This window comes from Jaculus jaculus, chromosome 19, assembly GCF_020740685.1.
Source record: "Jaculus jaculus isolate mJacJac1 chromosome 19, mJacJac1.mat.Y.cur, whole genome shotgun sequence".
Lineage (NCBI taxonomy): Eukaryota > Metazoa > Chordata > Mammalia > Rodentia > Dipodidae > Jaculus > Jaculus jaculus.
The window spans coordinates 14,732,630-14,748,747 of record NC_059120.1 but is presented as its reverse complement, the minus strand read 5'-3'; the positions used below and the strand labels follow the sequence as shown (position 1 = coordinate 14,748,747).

General features: G+C 35.7%; 1 protein-coding gene across 2 annotated transcripts in view; it reads left to right on the top strand.

The window, feature by feature from the left end:
- Positions 1 to 16,118, top strand: part of Col24a1 (collagen type XXIV alpha 1 chain) — a 298,351-nt gene that overhangs the window by 206,063 nt on the left and 76,170 nt on the right. For both annotated transcript variants that reach the window (XM_045137919.1, XM_045137918.1), the window contains exons 38-43: positions 2,892 to 2,945; positions 4,631 to 4,738; positions 9,119 to 9,172; positions 9,445 to 9,498; positions 10,413 to 10,469; positions 13,685 to 13,738. In XM_045137919.1, coding sequence (XP_044993854.1) covers positions 2,892 to 2,945; positions 4,631 to 4,738; positions 9,119 to 9,172; positions 9,445 to 9,498; positions 10,413 to 10,469; positions 13,685 to 13,738 — 381 coding nt within the window. The remainder of the gene's footprint in view (positions 1 to 2,891; positions 2,946 to 4,630; positions 4,739 to 9,118; positions 9,173 to 9,444; positions 9,499 to 10,412; positions 10,470 to 13,684; positions 13,739 to 16,118) is intronic.

Sequence of the window (16,118 nt, the reverse complement as noted above, 5' to 3'; positions counted from 1 at the left end):
AGTACAACCAGGCATGGTGGTGCACACCTTTAATCCCAGCACTTGGAAGGCAGAGGTAGGAAGATCACCATGAGTTCAAGGCCACCCTGAGACTACATAGTGAATTCCAGGTCAGCCTGGGCAAGAGTGAGACCCTACCTTGGGAAAAAAAAAAAAAAGAAAGAAAGAAAGAAGGAAGAAAAAGAAAAGGACAGTTCAGTAGAATAAGGAAAAGATAAGAGAAATTCATACATGATTATGCAAAAACTTTGAGTAGATAATGCATTCCTTCTACATGTAGATTAACATCACAGATGATATGTCGTTTTGCACTCGTGAGGTGGGCTTCAGTAGCACTGAGGAGGGGAGAACATTTGAAGTAATTAGAACTTTTACAGATTGTTGTGGGAGTGTACATTGGCAAATCCACTTTGGAGAACAATGTGGCAAAATCTAGTATCTAAAACCCAAAAATTCAACTCCAAAATAAAATCCCTGGGAGGGGGGAAACTCTTGACATAGTCACATAGAATTTAATTTGTTGGTACACTTTAGAAGGAAGCAGTAATCATTAATAAAAATGGACAAATTATGATCTGATGACGATGTGGAATCCTGTAACAAGTAGATGATAGCAGACACCGAGGAGGTTTGAATCTCATCAAAGCAAAAAACAAGAGGCTGTCAAGAGCACAACACTAAAGGAGTTTCTAACACCCACCCCCCAGGTTCAGGAAACACAGGGGTAGAGAGGGTGGAAAAATGTAAGGATTGAAAGGCAAACTACAGGTACTGTCCTCCAGACATGAACTGATTGGTGCATTCATAACGTCACAGTGGTTACCGATATTCTCAGTGAGGAGGGTCTTCAGTGAATTGGGGGATGAGGACAGGGGACAAAAGAGGGTAACCTGCTGGGAATCCAACCAATTTACAGTATGTTCATATGTTAAAGTTCCCAATAATCTTAAAAAAAAAAAAGAGTGAAAGCCCTGATAACATCAGATAATGGTAAAAATCAAATGTGTTCATAGAAAATATCAGACTATATAAAGTGTGATACTGCTTCAAGGTTTAAAAGGGTATAATGTCATCATGCTTAAGGACCAGTATAAATAGGGTAAAAGTAGAAAGAAATGCATGGGAGTAGACATCCAGGCTGATAACGATGCCCCCGGTGGGAGAAGCGGGTATTGCACGTGGAAAGATCTACCTGTGAATGAGGCTTCAATTAAGTATATATACATATAGGTCCTCTTTTTTAAAAGTGGGTGCTGAGTACGTTTCCATTATATTTTTATTACCTGTATATATATTTAAATAGTGCATAATGTAAATTAAAAAGAGCAGAAGTTAGTGAAAACTCACATTTTTGAGTTCTTTAATATATATATAGTCCTTTCTAAGCTTCATGAGCATTGTAATCTCATTTAATCTTAGCAATCCCTCCAAAAGGTTTTACTACACCCTTTTTATTTAAGAAGGAAACAGAGGCTTCTAGAAATGAAACAATCGGCTTTGGCTGTTTAACAATTAGATGCTAAAACCAGAAGAGACTCTTATTTAAAAACTATTACAGGTTCTGGGAGTATGATCCAGTGATTAAAGGTACTTGCTTGCAAAGATTGCCTGCAATCCCTGGTTGAATTCCCAAGATGCCCGCATAAGTCAGATGTCAAAAAAAAAGTGGCATAAGTGTCAATTTCTGTGTGGCAATGCAAGAGGTCCTTGCTTACACACACACACACACACACACACACACACACACACACACACACACAAGAAAATAGATGCTAGATATATGATAGATGATAGATAGATAGATAGATAGATAGATAGATAGATAGATAGATAATAGGTAGTCAGACAGATAGATAGATTTAAAATAAAATAGATGCTCCATGAAGGTGAATCAGCCTGTTTTGCAAAAGGCTGATTCTCTCCAAAGACATCCTCAGAACTCAGCCACCCTCCCTCCATGGACTGTAACTGCTTAGGCCTCTAAATCCAGTGACTCAATGAGGCTATGAGACCATTTGCTGGGGAGCACAAGGCGTGAGTCATTTCCTTGAGTATCTGTTTATTCATTCAACAAATATTTATCAAGAGCCTACAGAGCTCAGCGGTAAACCACGATTTATTTCTTGTCTTCCTTGCTTTGCCAAGCTTTGGGGACAGAAGTTTGAAATTTCCATTTTCATTTCCAACTAATGAAAGAAAGCTATCATTAATTCTTAGCCATTTTAGAGCTCGCAACCTGCCTTAATATGAGTTACACTGAGTAATGTTGATTTGAAAATTTGCATGGCATTCCACTTTTTACTTTAAAAATGCCTATTTTGCAAACTTGTGCTGTGTTTAGATAAACAAATGATCAATTGAGATGAAAATATTTTAAATACTTCAATATGACTACCTCCTTTTTCTCCCTGTATTGTTTTTTCTGTCTACTCTCCAAGGGACAGCTCTTTAATCTTCTCTAGTGAGATTTTCAAGTTTTCTTTCACCTTATACTGGGTATATTTTATGATTATTATATTCTTTCAATAACATGGTGAGAAAAATGTCACTCATGAAAGTGCTGAGATAAATGCCTGTGGGTTTACTTTAATCACATTCTCATTAATTAAAATGGATATACTAAAACCTGGTCGCTTTCTTCCTAATGAACAATTTAAATTTTCCCGTCTTGGCCCATTTGTGCATATATACTTTACAGCTTGTAGTCACACTGCCTCTAAATTACTGTGGCCTTGTTTAAAGTAACTTATATAAACATTAAACTGTTGAAAAGTAATCTTTGTTTTTACTTGGTGTTCAATTCAATGATTAGCTGATATGAGCATTCAAGGTTTCTAGAGGGTTTTTTTTTTCTTTTAACCATGTATTTCTTTTCTGTATTGAATGTTCAGGGTGTAGAAGGAACTGTGGGAACTCCAGGACAAAGAGGTCGTCCAGGAAAAAAGGTAATTTTTTATCATTGTTTTATATTGATTTTCTTATTCTTGTGCCCAGATCATGTTTTCATTTGTACTAGATATAAAGTAATAAAGACTTTTAAAAACTGCTTTAAAAACATACTTTTACATAAATTAATCTTGTATCCCAAAGAGGAGTGCATGTTACCTTGATGGCTTCAAGGTAAATTTTACAGCTCATAATTTGAAAAATAAAAATTCTTGCATTTCAACTTTGTCTCTGACTTACCAAAAATCATGGACAAAACAAGATAAAATAAAACATTATATCACTTGTGTTGTTTATCAAACTTTAGCTAAATACTTGAGGGAAAACATTGTGATTATTATTGTTTCTAGATTTAATAGTAATGTGTTTTTTCAAAATCGTAAAGATTAATGTTTGATTTTTATCTTTCTTGTGTTAATACAAAAAAGAATTCAGGAATATGTTTCACTGCTAACTTTGTATTTTTCAAAAATTTTAACCTATTTGTGAAGTTCTAATATAATAAAAATTTTATCTTTTGTATGGTGCCAATAATTTGTTTTAATATTGATAAAACATAGGGTTAGGTTTTCCATTGATGAGAATTCAGCGTATATTAAATCACAGTTAACTTCACATCATACAGTATTCTAGTTCACAGTCCAATTCTTGGATTCCTGTAGATATACACCTACATGTCATTTTCAGATTTTATGGACATTGGAAGGTTTTAGAGAAAAATAAGGGGAAATGAAGTAATTTTTAGTTGCCATTTGTGACCATGAAAATACCCCAGTACTGAATGCTCTCTCATCGTGCATGATATTATACTTAAAATCAACATCAAAATCAGGGCTATTGTACTTACCTAACAGGTCCTGGATTCAATCTTTCAATCTTCAACATTGCAAAAATCAAAAGGAATTATCATCAGGAAGCCCATAGTAGTATCAATGTTAGAGATAGTGCAGATCTTGACAACAATGTAGAGCCCTACAAAGGCAAAGCAAATACTGTTAGGAATACCAAAAATGTCCTGGCTGAGTATGGTCTCAGTTTAGCTTACTGTTGTCCTGTTGAGTATCAATGTAAGACTGAGTTGTTTCCTCCTCTCAGAAAATGAATTAAAATACTTAATGTGGTTTGAGAGTGGCTCTATTTTAGTGTTAGAGAAGGGTCAGCGAGTGTGATGGAAAACAGCGGTAACCAGGTTTCAGAAGGATGTAAAATGATGTAAAAATAAAACATGGATTTGAAATCATACTCTAGGCTGGTAGGGAGGACCTTCAGTGTACGGAGCTGCACACTGATTCCTTTCTGCACTAAATGGGCCTTTGTGATACTTAATTTCTCCATTGAGACAGACATCTCCTGGGGCCAATGTTTTCTCAAGATCATAGCATATACATGCACAGCAGCACACAAACACATTTTTAATAAAGAGTTTTGTTTTTTACTCTGGTCATTTGGAACTTGAGATGAGTACCAAATATCTTCTGTTTTTTTCAAGTAGCTTGTATGGTAGTAGAATGTTATTATTGTTGAAGGGAATCTGTAATACTGTGGACTTAAAACAAAGTTAGTAATTGACAGAATGATGTTTACTGAGTGTCCTCCAGAGTCATTTAAATATGTGATATAGTTAATTAGCCAAAGTATAAATTTGCTTTATATAATTTTTCTTTCATACTAACATTAACCACAGGGTGAAAAAGGACAAACAGGAAGCCCAGGAGAAATTGGCGGCAGAGGTGCTCCTGGTCAAGCTGGGGAAAGTGGTCCTAAAGGTGCCAGAGGAAGTAGAGGTGCTGTGGTCAGTAGTCACTTTGTTTCCAGAACTGAGTCACTGTGGATGGAACAGAAATGTATCCATGTCCTTAAAGCTTCGTCCCTTGATTAACTTTACAGAGGGTGCAATAGTTCCATTGAAAATAATCTATCTCTGTGGGATGTGGAGAATTGTAAGCATTCCACAGTACTTAAATGGCTTAGTGGTTTTTGGACATGAAAAAGGAAAGGGAAAAAAACTGAACATGGAAACAAAATATGAAATGAGGTTTTAAAAATCTGATTATGACTTCCAACCTAAGTAGGAAAGTTTATATGCTGAGCACTTAAACTCGGATTTAATATCTGTATAAAACTATGCTGTCATAGTTGGCAAACTGCTTTGAAAACTAGGTTCACTTGAAATGAATTTCCTTTCTCTGCTTGGACTCTTTATGCTTTATCTAGAGATTATATTTCTAACCAGCTGTGATAAATCTCCTTAGCATCTATTTATAGCTGTGTTCTCTTGCACGAACTTCATGTGCTGTTGGGAACAAGTTTACCACCATACTTCTAAACCTCTAAGAGCAGTCATATTGCTGATGCTTTTGACCTGGTCAGAAAGTCATATCATGAAGGAGATTGTGAAGTATTTCAGTCTTCTGTTTCATGAATTCATTTACAAAATTTAAGTGCATCTCCTGGTCCTCTTCATCTTAATTTTAAATTTTTATTTATTTGCAAACAGACATGTGTGTCTGGGCATTTCAGGTGTTGCAGATGAACTCCAGATGTATGTGCTACTTTGCCTCTGGTTTTACATGGGTGCACGCTTATGTGAAGGACTCCCTTATAATAAGATGTGAATATCCCAGGAGTTACTTCCTTTTATTTCAATTATTACAAGTTCAATTACTATATGGCATATATGTTCAAATATATAAGATGATTAATTTTTTTAAATATTTTCTTTCATTTATTTGACAGAGAAAGAGGGAGAGAGAATGGGAATGTCAGGACCTCCAGCCACTGCAAATGAACTCCAGATGCATGTGCCACCTTGTGCATCTGGCTAACATGGGTTCTAGGGAATCGAACCTGTGTCCTTTAGCTTTGCAGTCAAATGCCTTAACTGCTAAGCCATCCCTCCAGCCCAAGATTAATTTTTTAATAAGCACAAGAACTGACTAAGCCAATGAGTATTGCCTTCAAAGTAAACTTCTACTTTGGAATATATGCTATAAACATATTCACTTTGGGGCTGAAGAGATGGCTTAGTAATTAAGGCACTTGCCTGCATAGCCAAAGGACTCAAGTGTGATTTCCCAAGACCCACATAAGCCAGATGCAAAAAGTGGTGCATGTGTCTAGAGTTCATTTGCAGAGGCTGGCGGCCCTGGTGCTCCCATTCTCATTCTCTCTCTCTCATAAATAAAAATAAGAACTTTTTTCAAAATTATCCACTTTTTAAATTTGATATGTTTTCAACCCAAGCTACCTTCCAAAATTATAGGCCCACCTCCATTTTATTTTAACCCATTTGGTGTCTGCCTATCAAATAACTGAGGAAATATAAGTTTATTTTGCTTTCATATTTACATTGTCCTGTTTATGATGAAGGAAGTTATAACTTCCTTTCAAAATGACCTGTCCATGTGTACTTTGTGTGCCTCCATTTTTAAGTGCCTGTCTTTTTCTCATTGATTTATAACCATTCCTTATATATTTAAGAAATTGATATTGGGGCTGGAAAGATGGCTTAGCGGTTAAGGTGTGGGACCCAGGTTCAATTCCCCAATATCCATTTAAGCCAGATGCACAAAGTGGTGCATGCATCTGGAGTTCGCTTGCAGTGGCTAGAGTTTTTGGCATGCCCACTCTCTCTATATATATAAATACATATCTGTCTATTTCTCTCTTTCTGTCTCTCTCTCAAAAAAATAAAATATTTCTAAAATAATACTAATAATAAATATTGATATCATTTTTAATGTACTATGAAATATGTTAAAATTATATTTCTCTTTATGTCATTTATCTTCTAATTTTATCTTTTTCTGTATAGAACATTTTAGTAGTCAAGCTTGTTATTATTTTCCTGTACAGTCCCTGATTTTATTTCTTCACTAGATATGCTTTCTTTATCTAAAATGTATAAAATATTTTCCATATTCTCATACTAATATATTGATAGCTCTGCTTTTAATTATTTAAGGCATATTCAGTTACTGTGTTCTTATGTAATTTGTGGAAGATGAATTTTCATCATTCCAAATTGATAGACAGTTGAATCTTGAGCATTCAAAATTGTTAACTGTCTCAGTTCTATTCATTGAGCAATCTACTTTCCACGTGCTTGAAATGCAACTACTCTTGCTATCAACCAGTCTCTCACTGGTCTGTTCCGTTGCTCTGCTACTCTGTGTCTAGATCCATACCACACTATTATCATAATGTTAGAGTGTCTCTTGAGATGTGTTAGAGCAAATGCTACATACTTCCTTTATATTATTTTATTTTTTTGTGTGAACATTAGAACAGCTCATCAGTTTCTCTTAATGCTAAATCTTTCTGTAGAAAAACATATGTCTTTCCATTTACTCATTTTTTTCATATATTTTCTGTTAAATTGTGCTGATTTCTATTCAATGTTCTTATACTTTTCTTAGTAGGTTGATTTTAGGGTGGGGTTTTTTAGTGCATCTATTAACAGTGTTTGTTTCCATAATTATACTGCACCTCAGTCTTTATGCTGAATTTCATTTAAAGCATATTAAATTTTCAGAAAATGTCTACTATCATGTTTCTTCACAATGCCATCTTATGGTCTTTTAAAACATTCCATCCTGACAGGGCATGGTGGCACATGCCTTTAATCCCAATGCTCAGAAAGCTGAGGTAGGAGGATTGGTGTGAATCTGAGGCCAACCTTGGGTTACATAGACTGAGTTCCACTCCTAAACCTTATAGTGGCCAAAATTTTTAGTCAAAGAGAGATGGTATCAAGTTATTTATTAATAGCTTATCTAGCACTTCTGGATGGTTCCCTGCATATGACCAAAGGACCCTTCTCATGAGTAAAAATTAGGACATTTCTGTCATCAAATCCTTTCTACTACTGATCTCTACTTTCCCTCTAAACAAACTTGGAATCAGAAGCTCACATGAACATTGACAGCGAGATTCACGTAAGATGAAGTAAATGAGAAGGGAACACATTCATCCTAACAGTTATACAAGTCACAACAAAGAAGCAAAAAAAAAAATAAGAAAATAAGACACAATGGCACCTCCAAAAACTCAAAACTCCTCAACTGAAACCAAAGATAGAATGGAAAATGACAGAAATATAAATTTCAATGACCATATGGAAGAGTCATTTGTTCTTTAATTCATTTTAAAAGTGCATTTTAGCTGGGCACGGTGGTGCCTTTAATCTTAGCACTTGGAAGGCAGAGATAGGAGGATTGCTGTGAGTTCAAAGCCAGCCTGAGAGTCTGTAGTGAATTCCAGGTTAGACTGGACTAGAGTGAGGCCCTACCTTGAAAAACCAAACATATGTATTGTTCTATTTTCTTTTGGATGCCAAGTTTGGCCATATATTCCATATTCTTGCCTTAATGTTTTTTTTTTTCACTGATTCACTTATAAACAACTTGTCATTTCAGATTTTATTTACTCCTCATGAGGAGTTATTTTAAAGTGATATTATATGTGATAAACTTTGATAACTACAAACTGCATTACTAGGAATGGTCCAGGTGTTATCTAGGTGTTACTGTGATAACTAACAATATTTATTTTGATATATTAAGTATTTACATGACAGAAGCTAACCAGAAATATTGTTTGTGAAACTTTTGTGGCTCACAAGAATAATAGACAAAATTGGGATATTATTCTTACTTTCCCATTTCAAACTAGATTGAACTTCAAACCATGAAAATCTAAAGGGAGGGCTGAAAAAATGGCTTAGCTGTTAAAGCACTTACCAAGAAAGCCAAAGGACTCAGGTTCAAGTCCCCAGTACCCATGTAAGCCAGATACACATGGTGATATATACATCTGGAGTTCATTTGCAGTGGCTAGATGCCCTGGCATACTTGTTTTCTCCCTCTCCCCCACCCTCTCTCTCTCTCAAATCAGTAAATATTTTAAAAATATAAAGGGAAAGGATTAAGAAACAACCTAAGCTGGACATGGTGGCACACAGCTTTGATACCAGCATGTAGGAGGCTGAGGTAGGAGGATCACAATAACTTTGAGGACAGCCTGTACTACATGGTTAATTCCATTATAACTTTGGCTAGAGTAAGACTCTGTCTCAAAAACACCAAAAAAGTTTAAGTAATAGGCTATAAGTTTAATGTTTCAAACAGCTGTCTATTTTCTCTCTCATTAGTTTCTATTTTGTTTTTTTTAGGGTCCTTTGGGATTGATGGGACCTGATGGAGAACCAGGAATCCCAGGATATATGGTAAACATTTCAAATTTCAATATATATGTTTGCACACATAAATATGCATATGAATATGAAAGCAGTTGTAGTAAATATTATGTTCCAATTATGTTTAATAAGAATAAAGATCCTGATATATCTTTCTAGCGTATTTAGTTCTTACTCCCTTCCAGGATAGATCTCATTTTTCTTTTCAGCATTCTGCACTGTCTAATAACATGGGCAAGGTGGGCTTCAGTAGGTCATGTGTAAGTGATATGTATATCATCTACTTACTTGTCTTCTGACAGGGGCATCAAGGTCAACCAGGTCTGTCTGGGTTGCCAGGACCCAAAGGAGAAAAGGTGTGTATGCTGACCTCTTGATTCCAAAATTAAACATTGATCCTATTAGTTCTTTATGAAATAATGCATGGGAAAATTGTCAAGGGCAAAAGAATCACTTTTCAAGTTAGCAAGTCTACAAATTCTAGGAGAAGTAAATATCAAGGAACTACATTTAAATAAATTACTAAACTATTATCCATGGATTATTTCAAGACAGAGATGAAATAAGACATGTGAATGTGCTTCGTGATATATGGGCTTCTATAAAAACAAAATTATTTATTGTGAGTTTTTAGGTTAGATAACTAATTACAATGCACTTAATAATTAATCTTTTTAATTATTTAAGAATACCTGGGCTAGAGATATGGCTTAGTGGTTAAGGTGCTTGTGTGAAAAGCCAAAGGACTTGGGTTTGATTCCCCAGGGCCCACATAAGACAGATAGATGTACAAAGTGGCACATGCTTCTGGAGTTCATTTGCAGCAGCTAGAGGCTCTCTCTCTCTCTCTCTCTCTCTCTCTCTCTCTCTCTCTCTCTCTCTCTCTCTCTCTCTCTATATATATATATATATATATATATATATATATATATATATCTCTTTCTCTCTTTCTCTGTCAAATAAATAAATAAATATTTTAAAAAGAATATCTTTAATAGTACTCTTAATTTATGATATGAACGAAACATGCATGTTTAAAAACTCCCAAGATGTATTTTATGTAATTAAATCAGATAATACTTCTAAAAAGCCATATACAAATTATAACTGTGTATAAAATATTATATGCTTAATGACCTCGGTAAAAAGTTTCCACTTAAAAAAAGACAAGGCCAAATTGTATATGTTTAACACATGATAAAATATTTTGTCTATTTTAGTGGCATTTTGTTAACTGAGTTGTGTTAATAAATTATTGTTTATATTTTAGGGTTACCCAGGAGAAGATAGCAAAGCCCTAGGACCCCCCGGGCCTCGAGGTGAACCAGTAGGTCTTTTTCTAAAATTACTTTGGTACTTAAAGATAAAATGCAATACTAAACTTTCACAGCCAAGCTCATTTTTTTTTCAGAGTTTTATTCTGTTATGACTTAATAGGAAAGCAATTTGTTGTCATACAATCGAAATGATGTAAAAGTCTCAGATATTAAAAAATATGCAGGTCAAGACCCTTAATCAAGATGCGGGTTTAAATAAGTTACCTTTTGAAAATTTATTTTTCTAGATATAAACATGCCTAGTAGGTAAACAACACATGTTGGTACCATCATTTCCCTTATCCCTGCCCCTTTTCTGAAGTGGCCTTCCTCTTTGGGGTGCAGGTCATCTTCATGGGGATTGTGGGTCATGCATTGTGGGGGCAGCAGTCAGGTATGGGGGAGAGGCAATGTCTCTGTGCATAACACCTAACAATTTCTCCACCCCCTCTTTGGCATAATTCCCTGAGCCATGTTGGGTGCATTTTAAGTCTACTTCAGTCGTGGGTTCTCAGGAGCCCCTGGATCTCTGGTATGGTAGGTGCTGAGTGTCCTCAGAGTCTGTCTCCCTCACCCTTGTGCTGATATTAGATTCACCTAGAAAGCAGCACTCTTGCCCAAGGCCTCTGTGGTTTCAGCTGGGGCTGGGGTGAAGCACTGGATCATTTATCTCCTCAGCTCCCACTCCAGTCTGGGAAAGAGAAGCCAAATCTCCATTGGAGAGAGAAGTCAGCACCTCAATAAGTTACATTTGTACTTTCACTTTCAGCATTGAATACTGATACCTCATCTAAAACTCATATATGCTAGATTTGGGGGCGGGGAATATTTCTTTGATTATCACAATCAGATTTGTTGCTAAAGTGCTTTTTAAAACACGAATCTGTGTACCATAAGTATTTATACATTGTTGCTGGGTGATTTCAAAACTTTTATTAGCAGTAATTAGAACTTATAAACCTTGAAGATTGTGGATCTGTAGTCTTCAAATTTTAAGAAATGACTATAGCCATTGTTTCTGAAAGGTAGCTGGTATAGTCTTGATCTTTTGAATAACTTTATCTGTGTTTATTTCTGACTAAAACACCATCTGAAGTATATGTGTAAATTAAATGTATAAAATAAAAGGGAGAAATGCAGAAGTCACGGAAATAAATATAATTTGATACATTTTTGATTTTTCACATAAGATCATTTAGAATAAAGAAATTTAAAGGCACAACATCAGAGGGTTTAGTCATTCCTAATATTTTAATGTGGATTGGTAGAGATGGTTGAAAGTAATATCTTGTGTTAGAAAAAATAGAAGATTCAGATTCTGTCTATGGTCATACCATCCTAAATGTGCCCAATAGCATCTGATATTGAAAACAATAGAAGATTCTACAGTTTTATGATTTAAATAAAACCATCCCATACACAGGCAACTTCTGTATGCAAATATTTGTTTCTTCATTACATATGTTCTAGTGTGTCTAAACCATTGAGAGGAAGAGATAGATTAATAATAGAAAATGGGAAAGTAATTAGAAACAAACAAAAGCCAAACAGAGAGTAATCATACACTTTTTTTCCAAATTCAAGTATGTCAGGATCAAAGATATAATGCTTATGAAAAATCTAGCATGAAATATGATGGCTTTATCCAGCAGACATGAAACAGCCATTTAACTTAAACCAAGAAATGGGGGCTGGAGAGATGGCCTAATGGGTAAGGTGTTTGCCTGAAAAGCCAAAGGACCAAGGATCAGTTTCTCAGTACCCACATGAAGTCAGATGTATAGAGTGGCGCATGAATCTGGATTTCGTTTGCAGTGGCTAGAGGCTCTGGCATGCCCATTCTGTCTTCCATCTCTCTCTGCTTGAAAATAAATAAATAAAATAAAATATCTATTTTTAAAAAACAATATAATAAATTAAACAGAATCTGGAGCTGGAAGATAGGGCTCACCACCATAAGGTTATAAAAAGTAAAAGTTCTCTGTGCTTCCTGACCTCTCCTGAGCTTCCAGCTGTTGGTGAGTTTCTTCTTGGCTCCATTCAGTTGGGTCAAGCCAAGAGAACAGCCGCCTAGCCCTTACTCTCCACAGGAGCTCTTTACCTCCTCTAGCTCCCCACATGGCAGGAGCTCTCTGAACTTTCTTTTCTTTCTCGCTTTTCCCCGTGGTTTTCCCAGGCCCTCCATGTGGGTTCTCAAACCACGTGGGTGTCTTTCCTTGGTTCTGTACTTGCCCTCAATAAATATAATTTATAATTAAAGACAAAAACAAAAGTGGAGATGCTTGTCTTTATGTCTATTAACTTTATCCACAGAGCAACAAGTTGAAATTTTTGTCAATCAATATGGTTTTGTCAACTAATTTTAATTTTCTGTTTTAAGTGACTCTTAGTGTAGATAATTTAAATAGTTTATTGTAGCAAGGATTTCATGTTAGAAACCTTTAGGAATGTTTTAAGGTCTGAATTTGTTAGGCTAGTTGGATAAGCTATACAATTAATATAATTAAATGGCCAAGCAGTCCTTCATATGTCTATATAAATGGATTGAATGGCTTGAAAAACCGATTTACTATTAATTAATAATACAGTTTTTAGCATTATTTATGATATTATGCTGATAAAAATTCATATTTTCAATTGGACATAATTTTCTTAGTATTTTTCTTAGTATAATCATTATGAGAATCTATTCACATAGTTCAGAATCTGGTGCTGAAAAATATACAAACCGTAACCATCTTCTAACTTATCATATTAGTTCTAACAACTGACTGTAAAGGTTTTCAAATAATTTGGCCACAGTGGGTAAATTATAAAAAGTATACAGATCAGTTTTTAAAAAATACTTTGGGACTTTTGAAATTCAATCTTTACCATTTTATATTAGACCTAAACAAATTACTGCACATTGAGCTTTATGGTTTTTGTTTTTTGGGGGTTTTTTGTTTGTTTGTTTGTTTTTGGTTTTTGGTTTTTTGAAGTAGGGTCTCACTCTAGCCCAGGCTGACCTGGAATTCACTATGTAGTCTCAGGGTGGCCTCGAACTCACGGCGATCCTCCTACCTCTGCCTCCCAAGTGCTGGGATTAAAGGCGTGCACCACCACGCCCGGCTCAAGCTTTATGTTTTTTTGGAAAACCAAGTCAAAAATAAACCACACGAATTGTATCATGTGTGCTCAGGAATGCAGCTATGAAATTCATTGTCTTTGTGTGTGGTCTCTGCAGGGCCTGATGGGGGCACAAGGAGAGAGAGGAGAGCCTGGTGCAGAAGGATATAAGGTAAATACTGCTGCCCATATGCTATGCTGCTTTGAGTAAAAGGCTGTTTCAGCTATGTTCAGTTTCAAACGAAAGCTAACACCCCTGAAATAAGCAGCGATGTTTTCCATTTTCAATCCAGAGGGAAACTAGCTCATTCTACTTTCTCAAATATTTGTTTCTTCCCACTCATCATCCTGATCTCAGCTGAAATGTTAACACCTGGGAGGTCTTCTTCCCTTACAATCCTTTCTCAAATAGATCTGTAATTATTTTGGCTCTCCTACATAAAATAAATCTATAACTATCACTTTGTGTAGCATTACTATGTTTTCATCATAGCTTGAGATATCTTACCTTATCACTTTTTTAGTTGCTTGTTTCTCTATCTATGAGAAAAATAATCTTGTCTTTATTTTTTGTTATTATTACAATATCCCAGTTTCTAGACCACAGTTTCTGGTATATAATAGAAATTCAATAAAATTATAGAGAGTATTATCCTCTCATGATATAAATCAGTCTTTTATTTCTTAGCAGGATTTTATAAGGTATACTTCAACAGCTATAATTATATTGCAGTTTGTACAACTTAGTCATTTTAAAATTCATGTTGTTATTGATGATATTTTATACTATTTTAAAAAATATTTTTATTTATTTATTTGTAAGGAAAGACATAGAAGAAGCTAGAAAGAGAGAGAGGTTGAGCATGCCAAGGTCTCTTGCCGCTACATACAAACTCCAGACACATGTGCCACTTTGTGCATCTCGTTTTCTGTGGGTACTGGGGAATGGGACCTGGGCCAGCAGGCTTTGCAATCAAGCACCTTTAACTGCTGAGCCATTGCCCCAGCTCATGTTTTGTTCTTTTAAATAACACATCTCTTCCAAGGTCTTTATAATAGGAATTGCTAAACAAAATGGGTTTGTGGAGCCAGGTGTGGCGGCTCATAGCACTAGAAAGGCTGTGGTAGAAACATTACAGTTTAAGGCCAGCCTGGAATAGAGTCCCACATCAGCCTGGGCTAAAGTGAGATTTTGCCTCAAATTAAAAAAAAAAAAAAAAAAAAAAAGGAAGGTTATCAGTTCACTGTTTCCCTATAGTTCCAGTCCTATCTTGTTGCTAATGAAATTTTCCACCTGTTCCCAACATCTTAACTTACACAGATCCTATCATTTGCAATTTAACTCTCTGTCTTCTGACTCTTTTTAGCATCAATTTCTCCCACTGAAAACCTATAATACTATTGTCTTTAGATGTAATTGAGCACAACTATTTTATCCTCTTTTGATACTATTTTTTCTAGTTGTTTTTTGATGTGCAGGTGTCTTAGCTCCATAATTGGAATAGGAGGTATTTTTTTCATTCTTGTAAAATGACTTTGATTCCTGCATATACATGCTTGTAATAATGAGTTGACTGGGATTGGTGGCACACATCTTAAATTCCAGCACTCGGGAGGCAGAGGTAGGAGGACTGCTATGAGTTCAAGGCCATCCTGAGACTACATAGTGAATTCCATATAATAATAATAATAATAATGACTTGATAGGTCAGTTGGTCTAGTGCATCCCTCTGTCAAGGTCAAGGCTCTGTGGTTGTTTCTGAAATAAAAACTTAGATTAGCCAGGGTGAATAGACAAGGTAGTAGAGAGACAACTGTAATTAAATGGATTTTTCAGGCCTTTTTTCTCTTAATTTTTTTAATATGTTTTTATTTATTTATATGAGAGAGAGAAAGAATGAAGGAGAGAATGGGCACACCAGGGCTTCCAGCCACTGCCACCTAACTCCAGACACATGCGCCTCCTTGTGCATCTGGCTTATGTGGGACCTGGAGAGTTGAACCAGGATCCTTTGGCTTTGCAGGCAAACCCCTTAACCACTAAGCCATCTCTCCAGCCCTCTTAATTATTTCAGTATTTTTCTAACTAGCCTTCCAGTCCCCAACCATAGTCCTCTCAAAAATATTCACCATTTAACAGGCTCTGTCACATAAATCGTATTTCCAGTGCTCCCTCCTCTTTCGTAGTGTCTTCACTGTACTATCTGGAACATTCCTCCTGCCAGGTCAAGCTTATGCTTACTTCCATTATGAAATCCTCTCCAAGTTTCCCCTGGCCATCCAACTCATCCCACCGCTAATAGCATCATGCAATGTCCACCTCTTCCCATACACCTCTTTGTGGGTTTTCTCATAACATTTACCATGAGCACTTTATTTTTGCTGCTGATAAAATAGTCACAGCCGGTTTTGATTAAGAAGTAGCAGAATAATTCAATGGAAAGCCAGTTTGTCGTTCATGAGATTTGTGTCAAAATGTCATAGACCCCAAAGAGGCAGTTGGTTGGTCAACCATCATTCTGAGAAGGTCTCTGCACTATTACAGGCAAGGG